Consider the following 27703-nt stretch of genomic DNA (forward strand, 5'->3'; position numbering starts at 1 on the left):
AGTCTAGAAACGTATTCACCCCTACTGACTATTTTAATGCCCTCCCCATTTCCTTCGTATGAGTTGCCTTTGGCAAATGCTTGAAGAAATGGCGAAATGGCGATAGATAATCTACGTGACAGGTAGTATAGTACCCGGCGTACAGACCGCATGAGCCTGAAGGCATTCATCGATACAATGAAATCCTTCTGTTCAAATCTCGATGGTGGTGTCCATCTGAACAAGAGTGTCAGACAATCGCCCGTACACTCGGCTATGCGCATTCTACGTATTTCTTCTCTTCTACTGTGACATTTCATCGGCCATTATCCCTCATGCCGTATGATAGATTCATTCGGTCCTAGTTTCGTGTCTGGTAACACATGGCTGACCCGCAGTATTATTAACGAACCGAAATTCCTTGGAGTCCAGCGAGACGTCGATGACGGCTCACGTATACCGACATCTGGCCTGAATCTAATATGACCCGAAACCAATATGGAATATCATTCATTCCAGATGTTCCCTCATTCGCGATAAGCCGGGAGCCTGGTTTCGGATTTCCAATCCTGGAGAAGATGGCCGTGTCACTCCACTGTGCCGTCGACGCCAACCCTCCCTGTCGCCCGCAGTGGCTGAAAGATGACGCCCCGCCGCCTGTGGCCCAGACTCCGGACGGGTTCCTCAACTTCACCGCTATTGAACGCCAACATGCCGGCTGGTATCGGTGCGCTGCCGTCCACCAGCTGGGGACGTTCGCCTCGTTCGGCTATTTTCTCAACGTGCGATGTGAGTATCTTGTACACATTTCTAGGTACCATGATGCAATATAGGTGCCACCTCAGAAGGTTCATCTGTTCGAGCCTCGGTAGCCTGAGCCTCGGTACTCTAAAGTCGAGTCGGTCGAACCGAACCCGAACCGAAAACTGTACCCGAACCGTTATTTTTGCCGGAACCGAACTCGAACCGGACCAGAACCGGAAAAAATAATAGCGGTAACCAGTTCGCAACGAAACGGCTCGGAAAGAAATCAGCAGAAGAGTTCAAGTCCTCTCACTCCCCGAACGAGGACACACTGTTCTCCACTCTCCATGTCACGGATTTCGCAAATTTTCACCTAGCAGTCAAACGAGGACGTGCATGCTTTCAGCCTCTTTTACTAACACGTTGAAGCGGTGTCACCAGTCCTTGTGAGCGCTTCGGCTAGCGCTCCACGCACGCGCTGCGGCGTCTGCTCTTCAGAGAGGAGGCGCCACGCGGACGCTTGTCAAACACTGGGTTTCCAAGCAAACGACGCGGCCATCCTTTGCTACTAACTGCTGCATTTTCTGGTGAGAGGTCTTCCATCGTCCACCGAATGAAGCAGAAATGGAGTAGACCAGTTCAGATTTCAGATTCAGATTTATTCAGATAAAACAATATGGTACAAGAGTTTACAATTTGCATATAGACGTCCCGTAGTTATCCACTAGTGTGGGGACCCCGTGATGATAACAAATCTTTTGGCAAGAGACAACTCAGTTATCAATTAGAGTAACAAAACGAAGTTGTGTACAGTTGTGTAGCTCTATAAGACGAATATGTGATTAAGCAAGCGCCCAGCATTTCCTTTACACGTGACCAGTAAAAATTAAACAAATCTGAAACATGAGAAGTGGAGAAGGAGCATACGCAGAATGGTGCCTGTATGATTGGTGGTGGTTGAAAAATAAATGTACAACAACAACAACTGCTACTACTACTACATGAATATATATGAATATGGGATGAGGTGATTCACCGCAACAGTTGCGGTACCATACCTCAGTGCATGTGGGTTAATATATGAGTGAGATGACGATGAAAAAGATGAGGCATACACAGTCGCGGTGGTGGTGGTGGTGGTGCTGTTGAAAGGATTCGCTGTTGTCGGCCTCACATAGGTGGGTAACGTCACGACTGACGCCTGGGGGAATGTGCGTCCTGGGCCGACTTCTGAGGGAACTGTGCCGACATATGTCTGAAAGCGTCTGAGGAAAACACAGGAAAAACCCCAGTCAGCACAGCCTGCACCGGGATTCGAACCCGGGTATCTCCTAGCTTCGACGTGACACACACGTACACACTCACGACAGATATCACACACGCAAATGAGATATCACACACTCGGGTGCGTCGTAACTGATGGGGATAGTAGTTCATCCGGTCGGCCACCGGAGATGTAGCCCTGTGAAGATCACATCTCCGCATTCATGGCAAAGTAAATGTTGTCCTGCTTACTGGTAGTGGAATTGCGTTGTGGATTAACTGGTACACTGCTGTGAGGTCGGACAGAGCAACGCTGGCAGACTTTTTTTCGACATGCTTCATTATGGTTTCAGATCGATTCAAACTGCGAAAGCTGTGTGCCGGCTCAGTCCCGCCGTGAATGTAAGATGCTGTCTATTTTCTAAAATGCTTCCTTTAAGTGCATCTTGCTGGCACTGTGCGTGTGAAAAAAGCGATTTTGGGAACAGACCGTAGCAGGACTACACCACTTCATCAGCATGGACACTATTTACAAGTGTTCAACAATTTCTCCTTTCTCTCCCTAAAGGGAGTTCCTTGCAACTAAAAACGCCAATGAGACAAGAGCAGTAAGCTATTAGCCACACATTTCCTGATAAAAGCAGTTTTAGAGTAGATGTAAAACGGAAGTGTTGAACCGGTTCGGGACTGCGAACCAATTTGCGAACCGGTTGAATTTTTGGCGCGTCCGAACCGGAACTGAACCGGAACGAAGTCCAAGCAACGCGAGCCCGAACCCGAACCGAACGCGTATCTTTTTTCTTTTTTTCTTTTGATGTTCGACTGTCTGGTCTAGAGTCACAATATTCGTCCTACTCGAGTTTTCCAGACAATTAAAATTGAAAATTACTGGCAACACTTTGTCGAAACGATCACGAAATGCGCTTTGCTTGTCAAGTACGGCGAAGAGACTACATTGCATGCGGACAACATTGGGTCACCAGTGAGTGAAGTTGGCTATGTGTCGGCTACGTAGCCATCAGGAGCAGCAAGGTAGTCGGAAACATATAGATCACTGTTGCGTGCCGAAAAGGGGATCGTTTCCCACAAGACGTCGCCCCGAGCCCTTTTACTCCTATTTTGCTAGTGAATTAAAAATATTAAGCGTTACCTGTCGCATTTGTTGCGTTGGGTTTACGAGCGACAAGCCGTTAAACTATACGTCGTCAACATAAACTGCCTGTCTGCTGCTTGTTTTATTATGGAAAAATTGATTATCACGGAATACGCAACTTCTACACAACACAAACTAAACAAATGACAACAGGGTACAGACTCGAATGACTGTACACTGCACGCGAAAACGCAGGCACTGTGCAGGTACTACGGTTCCTTTTAGGAAGTAGTAACGAAAATGATTACACTTTTCATAGAGGGGGGGGGGGGAGGGACCTATTTATTTTGACAGGAAATGTCAGCCAGGAAGGACAGCTTGCTATTCCTTCTTAAATAATTCCTTAGTGCTCATTCCTGGGGTAGTTCAGAGTAAGACGATGTTGGGTCAGAGGTCAGACGCCTTCCGCCGTCCCGCCGTCCCGCACACATTGTCACTGGCTGCTGAGGAGACCGGCATCACGCAGGTAGTGGATAAGCGCACATTTCATGGACATTTTGCGTATGCATGGTGACAACAAGGTTTTCGTTGGTGGTAGCCAAGGTCGTGCTGAAGACTGGGAGGTGGTGGGTTCGAATCCTACCACAGGCTGTGCTGTCTGAGGTTTTTCCTGGGTTTTCCGAAGATTTTCCAGAAGAATGTCAGCACAGTTCCCCCTGAAGACGGCCCAGGACTCATACTTAACCCCCTGTCCCCCACGCCTTCCTGCTGTCCTCTCTCCACCTGTCCACATCTGTACGCCACTCATAGCCACAGTGGCTTCGCTCCGCTGACACGGAATCAAAAAAAGAAAGAAAGAGAAACAACAACAACATTTTCACACAAATTCTCATTCGTGTATATACACCTTATATGTACATTCATGTACCATACAAATTACTAGCACGAGTCGAACAAAAAAATAATAAACCTTTGAATTTTTTAGGTCAACAAAACTCATTTTACTGTGCTTGAGATTCCAAATGATATCTTCCTGTGCTTCCTTGCACTGCAACAAACATCTTATGGAAGATTGTTTTAGTACGTGTCCAAGCCCCTCAGTTCAAAATGGACAGATAGATACACAAGCGAGCACACACCGTTCCGTGCATTCAGTTTGTGTATAAGGTCCATTTCGTGCTACCGTATTTGTCGTCCGTTTGCTTCAAAAATAGAACCTAAGGGCGATCGAGCCCCGTAGGTTCCAATGGGTACGTTTTGGCTCCGTGAAAAACACGGACGAGAAAAATGTTAGTGTGAAACCGGCCTCAGGCAGATCTTTCTCCCTGCTATCTCGTATATTGCTGGGATAATCCCCGAAATCAAAGGCGATTGATCTCCCTTCTAGTTGCTTTCCTGAACCAGTCTGGGTCAACGAGTGAATTGTGAACAATGCAAATGAACCGCCCTTGTGCTGATTCCGTACACAAACTGTAGGACATCTAACGGTGTATTTTCTTCCATTTTATTCTATGTCCTTGTACTTTTCGTTCAAGTCTGGGAATGTGCTGCGGTTACGCATCCCTTGCAATGGAGCAGGTAGTACCTTCAATGGCTGGTCAACGTTCCAAGCTTTACTTTTTTTTTTGCTTTCGAATCTATATCTCTCTGCTATCTCGTCAGCTGTTCATTACACCACAAAAGGAAGACGTCTGGTTTTGCTGCTTCAGCAATGGACGTCAAATAACACTGGCAGATGGGAAAACGTCCTTCGGTAAACTCAGCGAGAGCAAATACTGCAATAGAGCGGTTCCCAACGATATTTCTCGTTCTTCAGAGGAGCATTGCTGTAGCGAAAACATGTATTCCAGTTCTGACATCCTACCCTCTTGTGGAATAGCCTTCCAAAGGGGTCATACTTACTCATCCTCGATTTAGTGTGCGCAGTACAGCACCTCCAATATTTGCAAAGCCTTATTGACCAGACTGTCGAAGCGGATCACTCGAACAATGCGAAGCCTGATCTCTCTTCTTTTCTTTTTTATGTTAGTGACACTTTACTGTAGCTTATTTTAATTAGCACAGGGGACGTTACTGATATCGTGGTGGCTCTTTATCCTCACTTTCAAATCACGTACTGGACGTCCTTCTACGTTTGCTGTTTGAAAAAGTAGAAGGCACCTGAAAAATTGATTTACATGCGCATCTCCGTGTGTACTTGTTAGATAAGATCTTATCGGATAACAGCAGGCGCGGATCTAGACGGGGATCCGGATGTCCTGATCCCCTCTCAATTTATACCTTCACATATTGCTTCAATTGACCCTAGGCAGTGCATGCTGTTCAAGACTGGACCTCCCCCCCCCCCTCCCGCCTCAGAATAACCCGTGGTCCACCCCTGGATAACGGTTAGAGGAATATAATTATAACGCAAAGAGGTTCCTATATAGTCCAAGCAACCAACTGCGATCGACACAAAACTCGGAATTGTGATTGTCAACATGGGAAAGAGGTTCAGTATGCTTCACTATATACAGTATGGCATGCTTCATTATGGCTAATGTCTGGGATGAATTTTGCTAAATATTACAAAACGCATACACTGGCCAGGTTCAGAGGTACAATTCATGTATGCAACGTTGCTCATTAGGTACCGTAGGGACGTCATCACGATGTTACTATCGCTGATGCTTCCTTAGCTGCAGAGACAGTGCGGATCTTTAAAACCCGTTTACCGTAAGCTCTATTTGGAAGAGAAACCTGGCCAAGTAGACTGTGAACCGGTGCCGAACATTGCCGTACCAGTCTTATACGTACGTCTCAGGATGCGATAGTCCCTTTAAAAGTGACCAAAAAGGTGTGTGTTGTGGTCGTCCCTTTTATCTATACCGTATAGTTTTCGAATACCCCGCCCCTCGTCAGCTCGTACGTTTTAAGGGTACAAAGCGTAGCGACGTACGCGCAGTATTTTGAAGTCATATCGAAGGAGGAAATCAATGTGATTCTACCTAAACTGTGACGTTTCACTTTGGAGAGCTGCGGTATACGTTTTTTTTTTTCTCCGCCAGTATAGCATCAGTTCGGACTCCCCTATACTCTAAGACACGTGGCACACAATGAGAAAGAAACGTTTCACTTGACGTAATCAACACGTTGACCAAATCGGCATGACATTAAACCGCGTGAATATGAACCGCTCTCTCCATCTGCTAAATCGCATAGAACCGCATCTTCCACAGCATCCCAAATCTCTGCGACCATGACGCTGCTTTACGCGCCAACGCCACCTATACGCCGCAGCCGTTGTTGCTTACACCGAGGTTCTACAAGGGTCTCTGCATAAGCCCACAGATTTTCATTAATCACAAGTCGCACGCACACACAATTTTTCTTTCCGCTGCTTTCGACCCTAAGGCACAGCTGGATCTCAGCAGTGCCCCTTTTAGCCTATTAAACACAGAGGGAAAGAAAAGAGTAAACAGCAGCAGAAAAATGCTTCTCTACTGCAACTGGAAGAGCAAAGGGGAACCATAAACTTTCTGGAGACATTCTCATATAAGATTAGGTAACTTCTTTTTGTTCGCTCGAGCGTGGAGCACTCGAACCAACTTTTAATTACCACCTCAGCTGCTGCTTCCCCTCTCTTAGTGCGGCGGCTAATTGGCACTTCTGCCTTCTTCTATTGAGAAGCCGTGTCAAACAGATGCACCACAGGCGAAACTATAGTATAGGCGCAAGTTTATCCTGCATCACTTTACGGATAGTTCGTCGCTTCTGCATAGAATTCGGTCGCCATCATTACAGTCGTGGGCGGCGTTTTTGTCGTGTATAGGTGGCACTGTCGTCAGCTGCTACCCGGGTTCGAATCAGCAAAAATGCGCGCTCCAACAGCAGCAGCGTTGCTGTAATGGATTGACTTGATTATGTGCGTTTGCGCGTGCCATAAATTGCGTGAATGCAAGCTTTTTATGGTATCATCGACACGTCCCGCCGGCTAACATTCTAATTACCGGCGAACAAGGGGGATGGTTAAGCTCGGAATACGCGAAGAATGTTGCATCTAGGCGTACGTGTCAAAGGTTGTTGACGTTGGTGCAGGGCCCGGGGGAAGAGAAAGTTTGGAGGATCGCTTTAATATGCCTGGCGTACGTGGCCTTTAGGTTCTGTTATGCCTATATAGAAAGGCACGTTGGGCAACTTTTCTGGTCGCTGCTATTTTGTGTGTTTTTGAAAGGGGAGCGTGTATCTTATGGTCAATAGAGATCAGCCTTGGTGTGTATCTTTTCTGTTTGGTGAACATTAACGCTCAGTATTGAATGATAATTGTTTGTACGTATATATTACAGATAAAAGTGAACCAGCGCTACGCTTCGTGTCGAGATCAATGTGTACCCGCCTAACATAACAAGAATTGTCATGAAGTTTTGAAGACGTCCGACATGCGTCTTTTTTTTTTCTCCACTTTTTGGTAACAGGAACGCACTGGTGCACGTCGTCCATTACTTTAGTTTGCATCCGTCCAATGAAGATATTTACTTCGCTTCGAAGACATTTTTATGTAAGAGGACTAATGTTCAGAGACTTCGCTAATTGGCTGCAATCGCTTCACAAAGAACAACAAACTAAAATGGAATAGGTTGGCCGCAAAGAGCGGAGCTAGTCTAGTAGACACCATCTCCGTGTAGGTCTAGCACTTTATGTTTGTTTGAACACTCGTATTTCCTGTATACTCAATTGAATTCGATTCAATTTAAGTTCTTTATAGTCATCGAGCTGCAGAGACATATATGTGGCTCGAATAGCGGCCATGCAATTTGCGTCTGACGCGTTGAATTCGTCAGTCTAATTCGTCAACTTCGAAGCTTGCTAGAGACCTAACAGTACATTTAAAAGTATCCACTTGGCACGCCTACAAAAATGTCGCGGACTCTCTTGACAATCATATCGCTAACTTTCCCGACTATTGCACCACACAGCGCAAAATTTGTTCAACTGGCACCATAGCATGATCCTCCGAAGGTCGAACGCTTAACCGCCAAACAATGTAAACCGGTGAAGCCGCAAGAAAGTTACTGTAGGGAAATCAAAGAGAGAAGTTTCGGAATGAAGCTGACGACGGCCTTTTCTGGCTCATTAGCAGGATAAAGAGCTATAGAGCTACCAGAGGAGCGACGATGATGACGTCGCCGGTTCGCAGTTCTGGTGAATTCCGTCTGCATTCCTGCGTGCACTCGTTAGACTTGTGTCTCGAAGTCGCGGTTCAATGTTCCAAGAAGGTAATATTCTGACGTTGTTGGGCTCTCAGTAATTAGTGAGTTTTTTTGTGCGTCGTCCGCTATCGCCTTATACCCTTATATCCCCTGATATACCCCTTGTATCCTTATCGCGTACATCGGGGATAACGTTGGTGGTTCTCCGCATGCGCAAAACATAATGAAAGCTTCTCGCATTGCGCAGAACCATCACGCTATCTCTTACGTACGCAAAGGTGATAGCGTGCGATGCACTACAACTCCCTGTTGTTTCAAAGAAGGTATCGCAGCAACTTAACAAAATATTACGAGTCCGTTGATTCATTCATTGTTCATTTTGAGAAAAAGGGGAAAGTGGTACGTTTTCATTGCACCAGGCTTTCCCAAAAGGGTGTCAGTTGCGTGTTGACTTCTCCAGAGATTAGTCATCGTGGAAGCGTATTACGAGCCTAGGAATATGAACAAGTTTTTCTCTGCACGGCTTCTCGGGGCAGTAGTCGATTTAAGACGAGCATTTTTGTCACCCGTAATTTAAACTTTTCGGTGTCGAAGGAAGTCCTAGCAGCAATGCGCAACTTGCTTTCTAATTCTCCTCCCACTCACGCTCCGTCTCACGACGTAAAGCCCATAGATTGAGGAGTTACCCGTAAAAAAAAACTCGTTATAAGTTAAGTTACCGTGTGAAAAAATGTAACTAAGTCAATAACGAAGTTCTTCAGCCTGAAGCGTAACTCGCAGTTACTGAGTTACTTAAAAAAAGAACAAGTTACTTCCAAGTTACTTCGGACACAAAATAGCATTACGCAGGTGCAGCGCGCATGAGCAGTTGAGTTAGACCTTGAGTTGCCTGCAGAGTTGTGCAACACGCTTAGGTCGTTTTCGCTTATGCCCAACAATAGACCTCTCCCTGTTTGTAAGCAAATGACGTCATAGTGTTCGACAGCGCCACAAATTTGGTAGAATTGAACTACGCTCAAAGCTAGAGGTGAACAAGGTCGCGCCCGAAAGCCACGGTCTTGAGGGGATTACGTTATGGTCCCTTAAAGGGATGCGACCCTTGGTCCTGCCTTTCTTTCAGTTGGAGGCAGAGAACAAGTGCCCGTTCGTGGAACCCAGCCCTCTCCTTCCGATTTGTTTCGGTTTCAGTCTGTCTACCAATGTTCTGATGACGTTTCTCTGGTAGAGGTCTATTCGAACGCTTTCCCTGTGGGTGCACAATGGTTCAGCTTCATTTCAATGGCAGCGGTTCTTACTCCCTGAATAAAACACTGTCATAGATCGAATATCACGTTTCGTGGCAAAAAATGCCATGAAAGAACCGCAGAGAAAGCAATAAAATATGCGGACGTGAGTGAAAAGTGAGTTAAAAGTAACTTGAAACTTAACTTAAGTTACTTTGGCAAAGTTACCTGAAAAAGGAACGAGTTCCTCTGAAAGTTACAACGGCGCAAAAGCACAGATTTAAGTTACAAGTTACCAAAAAAAGGAACTTAGTTACCGTAACGAGTTACCTCGAACTCCGGTAAAGCCACGCTTGTACGCAACCGTTCCTAAATTCACGCTCATTGTTTTCTGACCTCGCAGGGCTTCACAGTGCAACTAGTTAGAGCTCGACTAACATGGGAGCCGGACAGTGGCCACGTTGCAAAACGCTCTGTCAGAGTATCGAGTTTACAGTTAACAATACCCAAGTTTACAGAGCACATGCGTGTTCTGGTAAAATGGGGTAGGGTAGGGTCCTGTGGCTACGACGGGGAAATATCCCATGTCATCATCACGTCTTCATTTATTGTTGTGTATTGGCTTGTGGGCAATATCACCACGAGCGTGCCCTTATGGAACTCTCTATGCAACGCATTGACAAGCGGCCGTTCAACCTAGCGAAGATCCTCGGTCCGTGGTCGAAGGCTGCTCACCAGACGCAGGGCCTTCGTCTTCTGGCGGAGTACTTGTGCTCCACCGGTCTGGCGACGGCTCTTTGAAAGCCCCATCATCATCCCTTCATCCTCCCCCAATGCGAAATAGGGCAGTGTACCGCCTCAGCGGCGGTGAATCGCCCACCCCATCATCATCCAATGTATGTGTGTGTGTGTGTGTGTCATTTATTGTTGTTGGTAAAATAGCGCAATTCTTGTGGTGAATCACCTGATCCCATCGTCATTCATGTAGTTGTTGTTGTTGGTAAAGTAGATCCCATTACTCCCGCATATATATATATATATATATATATATATATATATATATACACGCACGCACACACACGCACACACACATACATATACATACGTACACACGCATACACACAAAGAGACGATGATGAGCCAATACGCTACGACGCACTCAAGTGGGCATCGCCACGACTACAGCCAAAAAGAAACAAAAGAGGGGGAGAAGAGAGTTGACGATTTCAAAGTGAGACATAGGCAGATCGAACGATACTGATGGGACGGAGGTGCACTAGAGCGGTCTTTCCGCGAGTCCCGTTTCTTGAAGAAATAGAAATAGAATAGAAAAGGTTGGAGAAAGCACGTGACAAAGCGTCTGTCCACCCAGAAAGCAGCAATAAGGGGGTATTCGCAGACGGGCCACAACACTATGGTGAAAAAGATGAAGCAACGTATACCTCACGTGCAGTTGTTGTGGTACCCTATTTGAGAGCGATCCAATGAGACCGTTCTACGTGCACGACGGGAAAGGGAAAACCTGAGGGACTGCGCTCAAAGGCTGATCTACTTTCATAGCGTACGTAAATCGTAGATCGGCTAACGGGGCTTTAATGTGTCACGTCGAGACTGGGAGGTACCCGGGTTCGAATCCCGGTGCCGGCTGTGCTGTCTGGGGTTTTTCCTGGGTTTTCCTCAGACGCTTTCAGACATATGTCGGCACAGTTCCCTTAGAAGTCGGCCCAGGACGCACATTCCCCCAGGGCGTGAGTCGTGACGTTGCCCACATACGTGAGGCCGACAACGGCAAGCCCTATCACCACCACCACCACCGGGGCTTTAATGTTGAGTGATATCTATTTTCTGCCTAGAAAACTGTGTTAAAACATTGATGTTGGATTACGAATGATGCCATACGATACTATGAAGGCCTATAGTTCATAACGCATGTTCACGCACGGGGTATGTCTAGAGAAACAACGTGGATTCGACGGATATAACGCGGAGCCCATTGCCATGCATACTATTGTGCGGGGGCGTAATTTGATGAACGAAGACGCGCACACATATTCAATTGTGCTGCAAACGTGCACGTTCATATCCGGTCATAGTCTAAAAAGGTGCTGAATGTGCCCCGTCAATTATAGTCTCGAACATGTCGGAAAAGTAGCAGACATGACACAGCGCCGCACGTGTGCATAGTCACGTCCGGTACTTTCGGAGCCACTTGGGACCATGATACGATTGCGGTCTGCATGTTATTGGTGAGTAACACCTTTCATGCCGTAATGATGACTTTTGACATCGTGTATGATGTCCCGTCGATCAAGCTACACCTCTCAACACGACCACATGGCCGGTGGTTGTGTATCCACCCTTCTAAACTATAACGGGGACGTTCTTCTTTGGGAAGTTAGTGCAACACGTGTTGGAAGAACAGAGGCAGGAAGAAAGAGGGGAGACATCCAATGAAGAATTGCACAAAGAGAAGAAAGTAAATGCCATTACGTTACATATTTTATCAGTAATTCCTTTCCTGCGAGCAAAAGCAGTGTTCACAAGGGATTACAGGTCAGTCAGCCGAGTGAGAGTACGTTACATAAAAGAGGCTGAGGCGTAGTGTATGAGGCGCGGATACAAAGCTATGGAAAATTACATATTTGGGTTTCTGCGCACGTCAAAAGATTCGGAAAACCCCAGTATTAGCCCTCCATCCAATGATTAATTCGTCCTGAGAGCAATCGAGGAAATGCACAGGGTTCCACTTTCTCGAATCCCTTGTGGTGGTTTAAGCTAGCACAGTGGCTTACTTACTCCGAAAGTAAACAATGAAGTAGGCCGCCATTGCGCCGAAACATCGTACTGCTGGGTGGTCCTTTTGGAACTATGGGTGAGATGTCGTGCCATTTGTCGCCAGCGTCAATAACGAAAAGTCGCACTACCATTGAACGCCAGCATAGTGCTTCTGGTGGTGGAACGCACACACAAATGCACAGATATCGTGACGACGTTGTGCTATTGGCACCGTTCTGGTGGTCGCTGCAACACAGTGCACCCGGGAGGATTTTGACAAGATGGTGATGCTTAGGGTAGCGCTGCCCTGCCTGCACCCACTGATTTCGCTTAATGCCTGACGTGTCTCCTAGTTGAACACAATTCGGCGTCTCTCGTCGCGCATTTTCAGGCCTTGAGTGCGTCCATCACCAGAGTTACCAGGGATCCCTACTGCCTACTTCCATGCACCGCCCTAAACATCATAACAAATAGTATATTTGTGAGGGATTTGTCTCGAAAAACGCGCGTCACAGATGGTCTCCTTACCAATCTCTGCGATGTGCAAGACAATGTTGTCCCTGTAAGACAATCTTGAAAACTTCTGTACAATGTGAATAGCGCTTTCCGGTTTAAATTAGCTCCAATTCCAAAAATCCTCTTCCAGCTCAAAATCCAGCTTCCAATTAAATTTCAATTGTGTGCTATTTGCGCATTGTATCATATTTTGTGCAATTTAATACCGCTGCCGCCGCCAAAGTTGTCAGCAAAGTTGTCGCTGCCAGTTGCCTAAAGCATTCTTAGAATGATACACTGTAACGCTTTTAGCGATAACAGTGATAAATTTGGAGGGTGTGGAAGAAGAACTGAGGTATCTGTAGTGCGTTTGGTAGGCGATGATGTCATGAAAGGTCATCAGGCCGCACACGACAGATGCACCGAAAAGATGCTGAAAAAGCACGTTCTGCCATACGAGCTGCATGGTTGAGCGCACTATAGCTTTAGATGTTCCCGCTGAATGCCAGTAGCGAATGTCAATAAGACAGTCTGCGGGAATGCAATTTACTTGCAGGAGCGCCATCATTCAGACAGGCGGTCAGTTCACTTTCCCATTTATTTACTCTCTCATTCACCGTCAGGGCGCCCCCTTGTTGTATCTATACTTCGGCTGTTTTATTTCTCTGTCCGGCGAAACGTATGGGATTGGTTGCAGCCCTCTGCTTTTCTCTTCTGTGTGCTCAGCTCTTTGAAAAGCTTCTCTGTTGGGACTGGAAAAAGAAACACCACATAAGTCAAAGAAAACCTCGAGAACCTCTTGTGACAACCAAGGCTTTATTCTGTGTAACGTAACCCTTGAAGGGCAGAAAGTCCTTGTGCAGCTTCCGTCATGCATTTTGCAGTCACTCGCGTACTGGGATGACGTTTCACGGGGCGGAAGGGGGGGGGGGGGCGATTTCGAGCGGTCTGCCTGCCTAGATTGGCGGCATGTTGCTCGGGGAAAGGATGAAAGGAGGTGGTAGAAGGCAGTAGGCGAAGAGGAAGGCTCACCACGTCTGGTTCTATACAGTTCCTTACAACCGACCGTGAGGGTCCACTGCCTTCAGAAAGTTCAGCAGGGCTTTCTGTACGGATTTGCGGCGGTGGAGGTTTCCGCGCGGATGGACGACCTCCTCAATCTGTAGCTCTGATGTTCCAGGGTGCTGCACTGCCTTTTGGAATTCCCGTCAGGCGTCGGATGTAGCCGGACAGGCACACGTTTCACGTACAGCATAATATATCTTGTAGCGGCATATAATACGGAAATCCACTTGACACTTCCGTCCACTTCGCCCAGAAATCTTTTCTCTTTTTTTATTTATTTTATTTTTTCTGTCAAGGTAAGGCACACACACACATACATTGGATGATGATGAGGTGGGCGGTTCACGGCCGCTGTGGTAGTACCGTGCCCTATTGCACATTGGGAACGGTTGAGTGGATGATGATGATGGTGGGGGGAGCACTTTCAGAGATCCGTCGCCAGACCGGTTGAGCAAAGATAGAGGTAGCCTATCTTTTAAAGCTATCCTCCAGCTTCCCAAAACGGTGCGAACGGTGGAGGTACATAGCCTGCTCCTCTATAATGTGTTCTTACGCCAATCAGTGTTCGTAAGCGCGTTCTTTTGAACAGGTGTTCCTATGCTACCGAAATATGCAGTCCTGGCAAAAGTAAAGCTCTTATGGTGTGGCTGCACCCAGGGTGCCGAACCGCAAAAGTCTGGGTTCGGTTCGGGTTTGCGTTGCTTTGATTTCGTTCCGATTCAGTTCCGGTTCGGCCACGCCAAAAATCGAACTGGTTCGCGAACCGGTTCAATGCTTCCATCTTATATGTTCCATAAAACTGCTGTTATTAGGAAATGCGTGGCTAATAGCTTACTGCAGTTGTCTGCATTGACGTATTTAGCGGTCAGGTACTCCCTTTAGCGAGAGAAAGGAGAAATGGATGACCACTTATTGCAAATAGAGCCCACGCTGATGAAGCGGTGTAGTCCTGCAGCTTTCTGTTTCCAAAATCTCATTTTTCACACGCACAGTGCCTGCAAGATACACTTAAAGAAAGCCTAATGAGATGGACAGCGTTACACAGACGACAGTACTTGCCGGCGCACTGCATTCACAGCGTGAATCGATCTGAAACCGCACTGAAGCATGTCGAAAATAAGCCTGCCAGCCTTACTCTGTCCGCGCTCACAGCAGTGTACTAGTTAATCCACAATACAAAGGCAATGTGTCACGACACAATTCCACTACCAATAAGCAGAACTGCATTTATTTTTCAAACGACCAATCAAATAGGCACCGTTCTGCGTACGCTCCTTCTCCACTTCTCATGTTTGTGACTTGTTTAATTTGTACTGCTCACGTGTAAAGGGAAATGTTGGGCGCTTACTTAATCACATATTCGTCCTATAGAGCTACATAACTGGTCTATTCCATTCCTGCTTCATTCGTCCGCGTGGCGCCTCGGTTCTGAACCCCGTTTCTGAAGAGTTGACGCCGGCAGCTCGCGCGTGGGGCGCTAGCCGCGGTGCTCACAAGGCAAACTGCACTTCAACGTGTTAAAACGACGCTGAGAGTATACTTACTATACGTCCTCGTTTGACTGCTACGTGAAAATTTCCGAAATCCATGATATGGACGCATGATGATGATACCAATGTGTCTTCGTTCGGGGATTGAGGGGAACTCTTATGCTGACTTCTTTTATGTCAGAACCGCTTTGTTGCGAACCGGTTACCGCTATTATTTTGCTACGGTTTAGCTCCAGTTGGGCTTCAGCAGTGTCATGAAAATTTCGGTTCGGTTTCGGGTTCGGTTCCGGCAAAAATAGCGGTTCGGGTACGGTTCTCGGTTAGGGTTCGGGTTCGGTTCGACACCCTGGCTGCAACAGAAGCAATAGACATACTACATGTCATTCGCACCTGAGCATGAGGAGGCTTTTTTTTTTTAACTTGTACTACAACGGTGAAAGCGAAAAACTGACAACTGTGTATACTTTCAGAAATAGATAACAGATGCACGCGACATGTTGATAGTCGCGAGAAAGAAATGAAAGCAGATATAACTTCGAAGTGTCAAAAATGAAATATGTCTCAGGGTCGATTCACACAATACAACTTTTTGCTGCAACTCTGTTCCCGCGACGGTTGCGCGGAACCGAAGCTGCACCGAATAGGTCCTTTTCACACCACGAGCAACTGGGAATGTCGTAGTGACCACCGCGCTCGCCAGATGGCGCGGAAGAACATCATTGTCATCACTTTCGTCCAATTGCACTGCGACTTCCACCTGTTGCGACTTCAATCCGCTGCGACTTCCATAATTTTCACCACAATTTCCACTTACCTGTAATAATTTCATCGTCCCGCGTACTGCCGCTGCAACAACTGACATATGGAAGTTTCGTCACAGAAATTCCCCATGGTAGCCAGTCATTCTGATTGGACGCGTTTTTGAAGAAGGAGCCATGTGATTGACAGGTTGCCCCAAGAGTTGCAGGATAAATCGCTCGTCGATGCTGTCGGATGTGCAACTCCTGCAACTCGGGTTGCGCAACGACAGCTTCGCCGTTAACACTCTGCAACCTGGTGGCGCGCAACTAAAGTGCATGTAGTGTAGAATCGACCAATTGAAAATTTGAAAGAAAACGCAGGCTGCGGTGATTAGGGTGAAAATTTTAATAACGACAACGACAACGTTACACCCCATCACTTCCAGTGTCCCACCCTCACCTCTCACCCTTTTTTTTAAAGTCATCTTTTTCTTTAATCTATCTCATATTGATTTCACCTTTTTGTTAGTCTATCCTTTATTCCCGAATTATTTTCTATTCTTTTTATTTAACTTTTATTTAATTTTCTTTTGTTCTTTTCTTTCTTCTTGTTTTTTGTTTTCGGAATGGCAAGCCGACAGGTCGTTTGACTGACCTTTGCTCCTTTTTTTTTCTTTCTTCTAATAAATATACATACACACTGCGGAGTCCGGAGCAGGGTTACCAACCATGTCTGGATCGCGACTGACGGCTGGGCTCTTTCTTCGTCGGCGTCAGTTTTGGAGATCTCGTGCTCGCTGTCTTCTGCCTTCGTACAGCAGCTGCAGGTAGCACGCAGCTATACGTCATGAGTACCATCCCAAATCCAATACAAATGAGCTCCAATGAGTTTGGTACTCATTGAGTTCCAAAACTAGCAACGAGCCACGCATAGGTATTCTTGCGACCAAACGCAGTCTTTCTAAATTTCTGTGGACGAGGGCACCCCCAGTTCGAATCAAGGCGTAGCGCCGCCTAAGTCCGAGTTTTGTCACTCACGTTCTGTAAGCCATCCTATAATCTATGTTCCTGTCAGCAGATGGGCCAGAGATCGTCGAGCAACCTCCGTCCCAAGTGAAGGCTGATTTCGGCGAGCAAGTGCAGCTGGACTGCAAAGCCGAGGGTAAGCCTCCTCCGTCCTACTGCTGGACTCGAATTCGTTCGGGCCGCCTCGAAAGCCTCGCCGCCGAGCGATCGCTGGTCCTGGATCCCGTGCTCTACTCGGACGCCGGAAGCTACCAGTGCACTGCAACCAATCACCTTGGATGGAAAGAAGAGCGAGCTCGTACAAGAGACATCTTGCTTACTATCACTGGCAAGTAAACGAAATTCTTTCTCATAGCCGATTTGCGAAGCCTTATGGTGAACTCAGGTTGATAGTATATTCCTGAATGTGCAAATACTCACGGCCAACCAGAAGACTTTTCCCATGGAATGTTAGTCTACAAACAATGCGGTAATTTCCGTATTTTTTAAAAAATTCCGTGTTAGTGCAACGAAGCAACTGTGGCTATGAGACGTGAACAGATGACAGCAGGAAGGAGTGGGGGACAGGGAGGGTTAGTATCCGTCCTGGGCCGGCTTCAGGGGGAACTGTGCCGACATTCGTCTGGAAAGTCTGCCGGAAAATCCAGAGGAAACATCAGACAGCACAGCCGGTGAGGGGATGCGAACCCGCGTCACCTTCCAGTATCGGCGTGGAAAGCGATCATCCTCAAAAGAACATTTATTTCACTTGTTGACCAAATGTGCATAACAATGCCGAACGAGTGCCGTACTATATGTGCACTTTTCGTAGACAACTTGACGTGCATTAACTTATATCAACCTAATTAAGAGATTTGGACTATGTATAGCTGAGGCCCTTTAGGAGTACATGTCCGTTGTGAAGAGCAACGTGGCGGCAAGACCATTGTCGCAAGAACTCTTGCTCGCCCAACAAAAGAAGTATGTGTTCTAAGTTGTTTCTTACAACCTGAGTCACTATGGAGAGCCTATAGGATGCATCAGCCGGTTCCTCCTATTCTGGGTTACAGCTGTGCAGCGAAATTTCGAAAGCGTAAAAGATGTCATTACCATAATTAGCTGTTCGAACATTGTCCTCATCTGTTGCATCGGCCGATACCGGATCGAAAAGCGGCCACACGAGTGCCCACAAGTCTTTGCCGTGACACACTCTTGTAGCACATGGCCACTATTCTCCTCGGCGCCACAGTTGGAAAACGAGGGCCTGCTGGAAAGACCCCATCTGGCCAGTTTATCTTTCCTTGGCAATATCTGCCAACTAGCCTTCCAGAAAATGTCGCTCACTTCACTGTTCAGACCAGTCGGCTGCCTTCCCTTCTTGAACCTGCCCAAGTGTGCGTTACCTTGTTCAATGGTCTTTTTGTGGAAGAGTTCTTCCCGTATGTGAGAAATTGAGACGAGTCGAGTGGTCCTGATCCTGCACAGCTTCCTGTAAGCGATTGAATTGCTGCACTGCCTTTTTATAAATCAATGGCTGTTCTTTAGCTGCCAGACATCTGTCATCCTAACCACTATGCCAGGGGCACTGGTTTTTCCGTACAGTGCGAAGCAATGTTTCATCCCATGTGTCATCTCAGCAGTTATGAGAATCATGGTGATTTATAAAGTGCCACATAACATAATTATTCGAGATATCGAACAGCTATTATTACCAAAACAAAATGCTGTCCTGCACCTTCTACAGGGCCTACTGAGGCCACCCACCCGCGAGCTGGCACGTCATTTATGTTGCTATTAATAAGTGGAAGTATGTTCTTCTAATGAACGGCCTTTGTTGATGATGCGTGACTGACCTTGCAGGACGTCCGGACGTAAAGCCCTTGAACAAAACCTTGATGGCAATCGTAGGAAAGCCCGTCACGGTGTCGGTGCTGGTCTGCGCAAACCCTCCTCCCACGCGAGCTTACTGGATTCTGGGCCGGACGCTCATCAGCCCGGGTGATGCCAGCTTCTCTCACTACTTAGCACACAATTACAGTGTAAGTATGCCCGGTGCTTATACCCTTGCAGGAGTACGGTGGCTCTGCTCTCACAGTCTACGGTGATGTGCTGTGTTACGAGCTTTTAGATCCTCCAGTTTTCAAGTTATTATTCCTGTGATTTCTTACCCACCACAATATTTGGATGTAAGGTAGTATACTGACATTCTCAAGACAGCGAAAACCTCCATTTTACATTTATCCCATTAGCTGCAGTATTGTGCCGTGTTCTCGAAGATAAAATTTAATTGCAGTTACACAAAACACAAGGGTAAAAAACAGGGGGGGATATATATTTATTAGAAAACAAAAGAAAAGGGAGTAAAGAGAGACGGCAAGGTCAGCCAAACGGTATGCCGGGACTAGTGCCAGGACACGAAAAAAGTGTGGAAAAATCACAGTTGATGTTTCTTGAGAACGCTCTTCATCAGACAAAAATAAAGAAGACAGAATGCTAGTGTCGGAGGATGTTCAACGTGCTGCGCAGTCCACCTGGGGGCTTCACACGTGAATGTCCAAACTAGAGCAGCATGTGGGTCGACATGCGATTAGAAACCTAAAAACCAGCTTATGCGCGATTTTTTTTTCTCACGGGCGCCCTGCGGCTTATCCACCGGTGCGGCTTATCTGATGACTATTTCTTCCTGGTATTTTCCCCATACGCCGATTTTAACGAAAGGGCCGACAGTGTCTCTGGAACAGCACTGCCCTGCCGATGCACGAACAGTGCGTAACAGGGACGGGTCCACATTCGAGTAGATTGATCTTCCCCCAAGCAGCTTTAAGGAAAGTGGTGACAGTGATTCACGTCTTCTGGAAGATCTGTGACCCATCAGTCCACGAAAAACACCCGACAAGGGCACAATCCGATCTTGGTAGAACTCCAGAACTGACCTCCTCTGTTGTACACTGCGCCGATCCCGGAGTATGGACCACAGGGTTTATGGCCTTCTCTATATGGTCTCCTTTGTCGCACAAATCAGTCGTCTCGTATTGCCCGCGGCTTATCTGCGGGTGCGGCTTATCTGCGGGTGCGGCTTATCTGCCAGAAAATTTTCAAAACGTCCCAAAAAACGCGTCCTGCGGCTTATCTGCGGTGCGGCTTATACGCGTGAAATTACGGTAACCGAATCACCTGTTTGCAAGTCCATATGGTACCATTCGCTGCTAGCGCGTCATTCTAAGGAAGGAATGCGCCGGAGCGCGTTCTGTAAACTTTTGTCCAGCACTGTACCAACCTGCCCTACACAGTCTTCTATACGTTGCACTACAAGTTTTTGTGCAGGTACAAGATGTTGTCGACAAACTCCTTCGCCCAATTCCTACCCTTCTCAACAAGCTTTGCGAACGTGATTGTGAAATACGTGAGGAGTCAGGAGCAATGGGAAGTGGCTTTGAGAAAGCCCTAGACGGTGGAATCATACGCATATTGCAGTGTCCTTTGCTTGTTTTTTTCAAATATACGCACAGGAATGACGCAAGCAGTGGCGTCAATAGGGGGGCGCGGTCCGCACCGGGTGAAGCGACGGAAGGGGTGACCCGCCGCACCGATACTGCCGCTTCCTCCGTTCTCTGTGACACGATGACGCCAAAAACAACATGAGGGGCCTTCTGCGAGGCACGTTTCTTTTTTTTTTTTTTCTTTTCTGAGTGTGGTGTAATATGTTTATTTATCGTGAATCGCCTGGTACGGAAAGGTATCCGTTAATGGGGGCATAGGGTGGGGTGGGGGGTGACGCAAAGAGCTCCCGCACCGCGTGACGCGTACCCTAGCGACGCCACTGATGCAAGCGCGTTATGATATGAACTAGGGGTGGGTGGGCCAACCGAATCCGCGAATCCTCGAAACCTACGCGGGGATTCGAGATTCAGGAATTCGTTTGTTTGTTTCTTTTTAGTATTGGCGCCTCCGGAGTCCGCCGAGAGCCATGATTGTCCGGGGGGCCCCTGAGCGCGCCAAAATCACAGCATAGGCACAGCTCCGACATTACAAGTTTAAAAGTAACATGGTTTTGCTTTTGATTGTTTCTTGGTTTTATGGAAAGAATTCAGACACGAGAGTTTATGTATTTCCTGTTATCGATTGACAAGATGTTAAATAAATTATATTTAGAAGTATATAAATTTGTTTAGATAGTTTAGAAGTATATAAATTTGATATAGAAGTAGTATATGGGTATATGTTCTCCCGAAGGTGAACTATTATTTAATTTGTTTTTCATTAAACAAAGACATCAAATTCTGCTTGAAAACATCTATGAGTTGAACTGTTTTTTTTAATTTTTAAAGTCTTTTTTAAGAAAGGATTAAAAAAATTCAAGTTTCGTGTATTCGCAGAACCTTCGTTGGATTGAGATTCGGAAAATTCTGGATTCGTTCCATCTCTGAAATGAACTAATAGGACACCATTGTGTGAAATTAGCTGTATTACCCGGCGGTCTCAGGAAAACCTTCGCCGAGTTGTGTGAAAAGGGAACCAGAGGTTAGTACCACTGGGAAAACAAGTTACATTTTGACATTTTTATTTGAAGTACCAGTGGTTTATCATGTTCGCAAGCAGGGGGGGGGGGGAGAGAAATGGGGTGTCTCATTATTACAGTTACGTTGTCATATCTCTACGTGTCATTGTTGGCACGTGTCTAAGGTTGAAATGACTCTGGCCCTGCTCCAGGGGGTGCGCAGGAACGCAAACCAGGGGGTGTCACCAATTAAGATTTGGGAGCGTCAGGCGATGTAGGGGGGGGGGGGGGGGGGGGTCTGTATAAATCACTGTGAAGTATTACGTTGGTTGCAATGTCATTCACTGGGCTTGGTGAAAAGGACAATAAATCCTGATGTGCCGTTCGTAGACTGTCGAGCCACAGACGGCGCGGGCCTGGCTACGATCACTCGGTTCTTCTGGACACTAATTTTTAAGCGACACTTGATTAGAACTATGTCCAGACTGCACAAAGGGGCGGAGCCATTCCCTACTGACGTCATAGTAACGCCCACGTGTTGGCAGTCCCGTTTCGACCATGTGATGGCATGACAGTCCCATCTCGCCTAATGGCAGCCATCTCACTCGTCCTCTTAATCCTAAAAATCGCATTATGCGAAATGGGAATAGGCGAAGTGGGACGTAACCCTCCGTCGCGTGACCCCGTTGGATGTCCTTCCGTGATGGATATTTTTTCCCGTTGGATCTTTCTTCCACAAGCATTTGAGTTAAGGCATGAGCACTGACGGGCCCTTACTTCTTCCAGGTTCCAAAGCGAATGGCTACATTATTTGAAACCTGCCTAATGTCGCCGTCCGTCGCCACCGTGTGTCCGTTACTTAGCCGGTAACGGGGCACAACACTGTTTGGCTGACACGCAACTTTTCTTTCTCTTGCTTCACAATCGCGTATCAAATATGGATATGACCGCAACATCACCAAAGTTTCTGAAACACCTGTTGCTACGCGTTAATAAGAGTCGAACCGCTACTCTTCTTGAAGAAGGAAAAATAGTAGAAGAATTACATGCATATCAGATTCCTAATTGTTGCCTTTTTCTTTTTTTTCTTTCCTTCTTTTGTTCTTTCCTTCTGTCTTTTTTTTTTCTTTTGTAGACGTGTGTGAGGAACCACAAGACAGCGGTCGAAAATGCAGTTATTACAGCTTATATACCGTGCTTATATGCTTATATGCCTGCTCCAAGTCTTTCCCCCGATTTTTTTTTATTTTTTTTTCAGTTAATTACTAGTACTATTACTATGCTTGTATGCCTAGAGAAATGTGATAATTTGTCGCTTTATGTCGCGAGACAACTGATCGTGTGCGCAGTTAGTCTGTCTATCGATTTCCTTTTTACTTTTTTCACCTCAGGAGGCTTTAACGTGCGCCGAAGTCTCAGTGCACGGCGCATCGTATTTAACCTCTTCCGCGGAAGACGGCGTGACTCCACAACTTGTACCCTGCCACCATAAGTTGCTGGCGTCCTCGGCTGGGATCAACCCCGCAACCGTGCGATCGGCGGACACGCTGCTAACTGCTCCACCGAGGCCGGTCGTAAAGGAACAGCGTGGACCTAAATCAAAGCTGAATATTCCAACCAGCATAAAACTAGCTTTGAAAAATTGCAGGCGATTACGTATCATTTGGTTTCATGGGCGGCAGCCAATGTACCATGACACATCACCAGCGGCAGCTTTCCATTTTCGCATTTTATTTTATTGTTCTTTTATTTATTTTTATTATCCGTTTCGCTGCCCTTTCTTCCCTTTTTTTTCTTTGTTCTTATAAATATACCCCCCCCCCCGCATACTAATTAACCGGTGAAGTCGTGGCCTGTGGGAAGAAAGTCAGACTTGGGATTATGCAGATTCACGGTTTAAAGGTAACGTAAAGTGACAACAGCTTACATGTTGGATGTCATTTAAGGGCTCGTTATCGCGTATGAATAAGGTGTAACATAGCACACACATGATATGTTGCCCTAAAGGTTTTTCATTAGTTGCCAAATTGTGATAAAATTCGTCGGGGCGACGCCTCGCGTGGAATAGCCCTCATTTTAATGGGCAACACTGGCGCTCATGTATCCGGTATTGCTTTGTGTGTGTGTGTGTGTGTGTGTGTGTGATTTTGGCCAGTGTTGTGCGCACCTAATGTAGTTTTGCCGCCGGGCTTCACGTGCAATGCGAAATTCGTGTTAACAGCAGTTTTTGGTTTTCTAAAAAACCATAAGGGTGATTTCGACCACAATTGTGATGTTGGATTCCAGAAGGCTTACGTTGTGGCATGAACTCATTTCATGAGATTGTGCCTCAACTGCTTTACGGTATACCTTTGCGGGAAGCGGTACACTTTATGATGACGTACATGTTATACATGCAGAGTGCCGACGCTCCATTTTGCCGGCTGACATCCTTGGAGATCCGGTCCGTGCACCCTGAGGATGCAGGAGAGATTCTCTTCATAGCAAAGAACTCCAAAGGGATTGATGATGCGGTCGTCATCCTGAATGTTACCCACCAGGCCGGGTTCTCGCTGGCTGAGGAGGGATCTTCAACAGGTAAACGGCCAAGGAAACCATCCACTTCCGCCAACCAGCAAACCAGCAAATCGAATGTTAAGCGCCAAATTTATGTGCATGACTAACCGCCTAACTGCCTGTTGGCGCAAAAACGTCATAATTTTGTTGTAGGGAACAAACATTTACGGGGCGCTCAATCGATCTGTCCGGAGTTCGTCCCTGAGCTCGCGACCACGATGTAAACTATACTCACATTCCCCTATAAAAGCAGCATCAAACGTGCACGTTTTCACTGATGTAGACATCGCTAAGGAAATGCAGCGCGGAACATTGTTTTTCGTCTCTCGCACATAAATAGATGCTGCGTCAGACAAAAAGAACATTTCCGAAAGGTGAAGGTCAGCTAGGGTAGGCATCAGGGTGACGCGCTGGGCAGGGAATGTGACTCTGATGGTGACAGGAGCCTTCGGTGGCTCCCCGTATTGAAACTTTCTCATACACAGAAAGCAAGGGCTTTGCATTAATTTTCTTCTACATGACACCAGCTCGCGTGGCTGGGTCGTTAGCGTGCCGGCCATCTCACGTTGAGACTGGGAGGTACCCGGGTTCGAATCCTGGTGATGGCTCCATAAACCCCAGGCAGCAGTTTACACAGCTCCATAAAGCCCAGTAGGGGTTTTTCCTCAGTCTTTCCTCAGACGCTGTCAGACATATGTCTGCACAGTTCCCTTAGAAGTCGGTCCTTGGACGCACATCCCCCCCCCCTCCAAGAGCGCTAGCCGTGACGTTGCCCACCTCTGTGAGGCCGACAACGGCGAGCTCTTTCACTATCACAATCACCTCTACACGACGGTTGCTCCTCAGGAGCGTAAAGGAACTGTAAAGTGAATAGCAAACCTGTAGAAACTGTATGCTTTTCTGAAAGCCTGTAACTTTGACGCTTCTGGTACGTAATAGCCCTACTGAAAATTGAGTATTTTTTCAGCAATCGAATTCAAAGATTGCTGCCCCAAACAAAGATTGCGAACTCCACGCGTACAAACCTGAGGTGACTGGCGCACCATCTATTGAAAACGCAAGCAACTAGGCGACTCACCTAGGCAAGACTGAGGCCGTTCTCGCGCGTTTCACCAAGCAATGCACATTTAGTCGTCACTGGTGCACGGTTTGTGTATCCCGGAACACTAGAACGTAAACCGGACATTCGTATAAATCGCCTGGGTGTGAGGTTTTAAAAACAACAGCAATACCGCGAGCAGACGACACAGAGACGTGGTGAAGAGAAATGTCAACAGATGGCGCGGATCGCACAGATATTCAGCTTACAACCGTTAACAGCTTAAACCGAACTCCTCATGAGTTGTTATTGTTCTTCAAAACAGGTCTCATGTTTTTTGTAACCTGTCTCAAATGCGGTACGAAGTACTTCAATATCGCGTGATATCTGTCCGCCAATCCGGGGCTAACTCCAACTTTATGTGTGCGAACGTTGAGCGTCGCCACCCTTCAGTTTGTAGAAGTATCCAAAATTAATTAGTGCGAAAAGTATGAAGAACTGAAAAGTGACAACTTGTGCGTGTTATCACACAGCCCAACTCTACATGATGGTATCTTGAAACATTGTGGTTATGCTTTACTTTACAGTTCCTTTATGGGGAGTGTTCGCAACAGAATTGTTTTCAAGCCTAAGTTATTTCTCCAATCTTGACGTGAACTGAACACGGTCCTAAACATCACGGGTCTTGTGGACACAGGAATCGCAAAATGATTATTGCATATTTGTGAAGCGCTCGGCCGCAGTGACCGCCGTAGGAGGTCGCTCCGTAGTAGATATTGTGAGCTAGTGATGGGCAAGTCAGTTCATTTTTGTGAACTAATTCATTTAGTTCAGTTCACTCCACTGAACTATCTAAAAGAATAGTTCATTCGTTCACCTGTTCGCAATTAAACACAATCAAGTAATATAGTCCCAAACTTTAAAGTGACTCGACCAAGAGAGATACAACAAAGTGATCTTGCAATTCAGTTTTCCAAAGGTTCGAGAACATCAACATAGCAAACGTAATCTTTTAGGTCGCTTTTTTTATTTTGCTTTAATTTTCTACGTATATTTTTAACGAGAAAAGTAATGCACAGATCGATATGCAAGGTGCCGTCGTCGTTCAATGTTACAATCGTGTATATCTGATCACTTACGTCTGCTTGCTGCGAACTTGAGAACACAGAAGTGTGATAGAGTAACCGCAGTTTCAACTCATTGCATTCAAATGCATGAGAGAGCTTGAAGAAAAGTACAACGTAGCGTTGTGGAGGAAAAATTGGGAAGCTTGCAGTGTATTGCCGCAAAAATAGCGTGCCCGCTCCAGGGTGTGCCAGTCACACAAGCAGTCAGCCAGAAGTCAGAACATAACGGCGCCACTAGCAGTCCACAATTGCGAGAAGGAGCTCAGAGCGATCTCAGCGCAATCAGTTCTAAATGATTTACTCTTGTTCAGCGTTCGCCGTTCATATAGTTCACTTGCCCACAGTACTTCAATCCATACGGCGTTCAAAGCCGCTCTGCTGGCTCTCCCTCCCCCGTGGACGAGTAACAGTTCTGACAGGCGCTGCGAGTACTTCCAAACGACCCGCGGCATCGTTTAGTTCTTTAGTTCATCCAGTTCTCTTCCTTCACACCTTCACACAGTCCACTCGAAGCTCTCCCTCCCCGCGCTTTTTCTTAAGCGCATGCGCTGTGGACTAGCACCTTCTCTGACGGCCAACGGCAGACCCTGCGAGTGCTTCAAAACGTCCCGCGGCATCGTTTAGTTCTTTAGTTCATCCAGTTCTCTTCCTTCACACCTTCACTAAGTCCACTTGAGGCTCTGCCTCGCCGCACCGCCCGCGCTCTTCCTTAAGCGCATGCGCTGTGGACGAGCAGCAGTTCTGACAGGCAACGGCAGGCTCTGCGAGTCCTTCGAAACCATGGAGGAAGGAAACACAGGAGCGGCCGTTTCGAGCAGATTTCCGTGGGACCCCTCTGGCGGTCGCTCCTGTCAAAACCGCCATTACTTCCTGTCCACCACGTGATCCTCTCTAAAGTTTCCGGTTGGCAACGCTTTGTTGCTCGCGCTGCTTTTCGTGCTTTTATGCTTTTCCAAAGTCACTTGCTCTTAAAATGTAAGCACCACTGCGGAAACAACGTTTTGTTAACGTGTTCTTAGCGCGGTTGCGGCTGTCGTTCAACAGAAAGCAGCTCTGTCACGGGAATAACGTTTTCTTCGTAAGCACGTACTTGACCGGTTGTTTCGTACCCCTGTCTGTGAGAGAGTCATCTTGAATCGTTCCTTTGTAAACTGGCGCTGTGCTACAGCTGCAGATTCAATTGATTTCCTCCATCGTTGTACAAATTTGATTACTGGCATGCTTTACCACTTCAGCAACAAACACACAAAACGTGGCCACGTCGTCACACAAACATCGCTGCCGCGAATGATGTGTCTAGTCCTGCGTGGTTGTCTTGCAGACCCCGACCGGTCTTGTAGTAGAAGGGTAAACCAAGAGTAAACCCCCGAACACACACAAATAAAGCTGGACGCGCGGCGTTCATCACAATACAGATATCTG

The 27703-nt window shown here is 46.8% G+C and overlaps 1 protein-coding gene across 2 annotated transcripts in view; it reads left to right on the top strand.

The window, feature by feature from the left end:
- Positions 1-27703, top strand: part of LOC135385959 (kin of IRRE-like protein 1) — a 234995-nt gene that overhangs the window by 204614 nt on the left and 2678 nt on the right. Inside the window, exons 5-8 of one of the 2 annotated variants that reach the window (XM_064615613.1) lie at positions 499-768; positions 17132-17410; positions 18922-19100; positions 23959-24136. In XM_064615613.1, coding sequence (XP_064471683.1) covers positions 499-768; positions 17132-17410; positions 18922-19100; positions 23959-24136 — 906 coding nt within the window. The remainder of the gene's footprint in view (positions 1-498; positions 769-17131; positions 17411-18921; positions 19101-23958; positions 24137-27703) is intronic. The other variant, XM_064615614.1, reaches the window with a different exon arrangement.

This window comes from Ornithodoros turicata, chromosome 2 (genome assembly GCF_037126465.1).
Source record: "Ornithodoros turicata isolate Travis chromosome 2, ASM3712646v1, whole genome shotgun sequence".
Lineage (NCBI taxonomy): Eukaryota > Metazoa > Arthropoda > Arachnida > Ixodida > Argasidae > Ornithodoros > Ornithodoros turicata.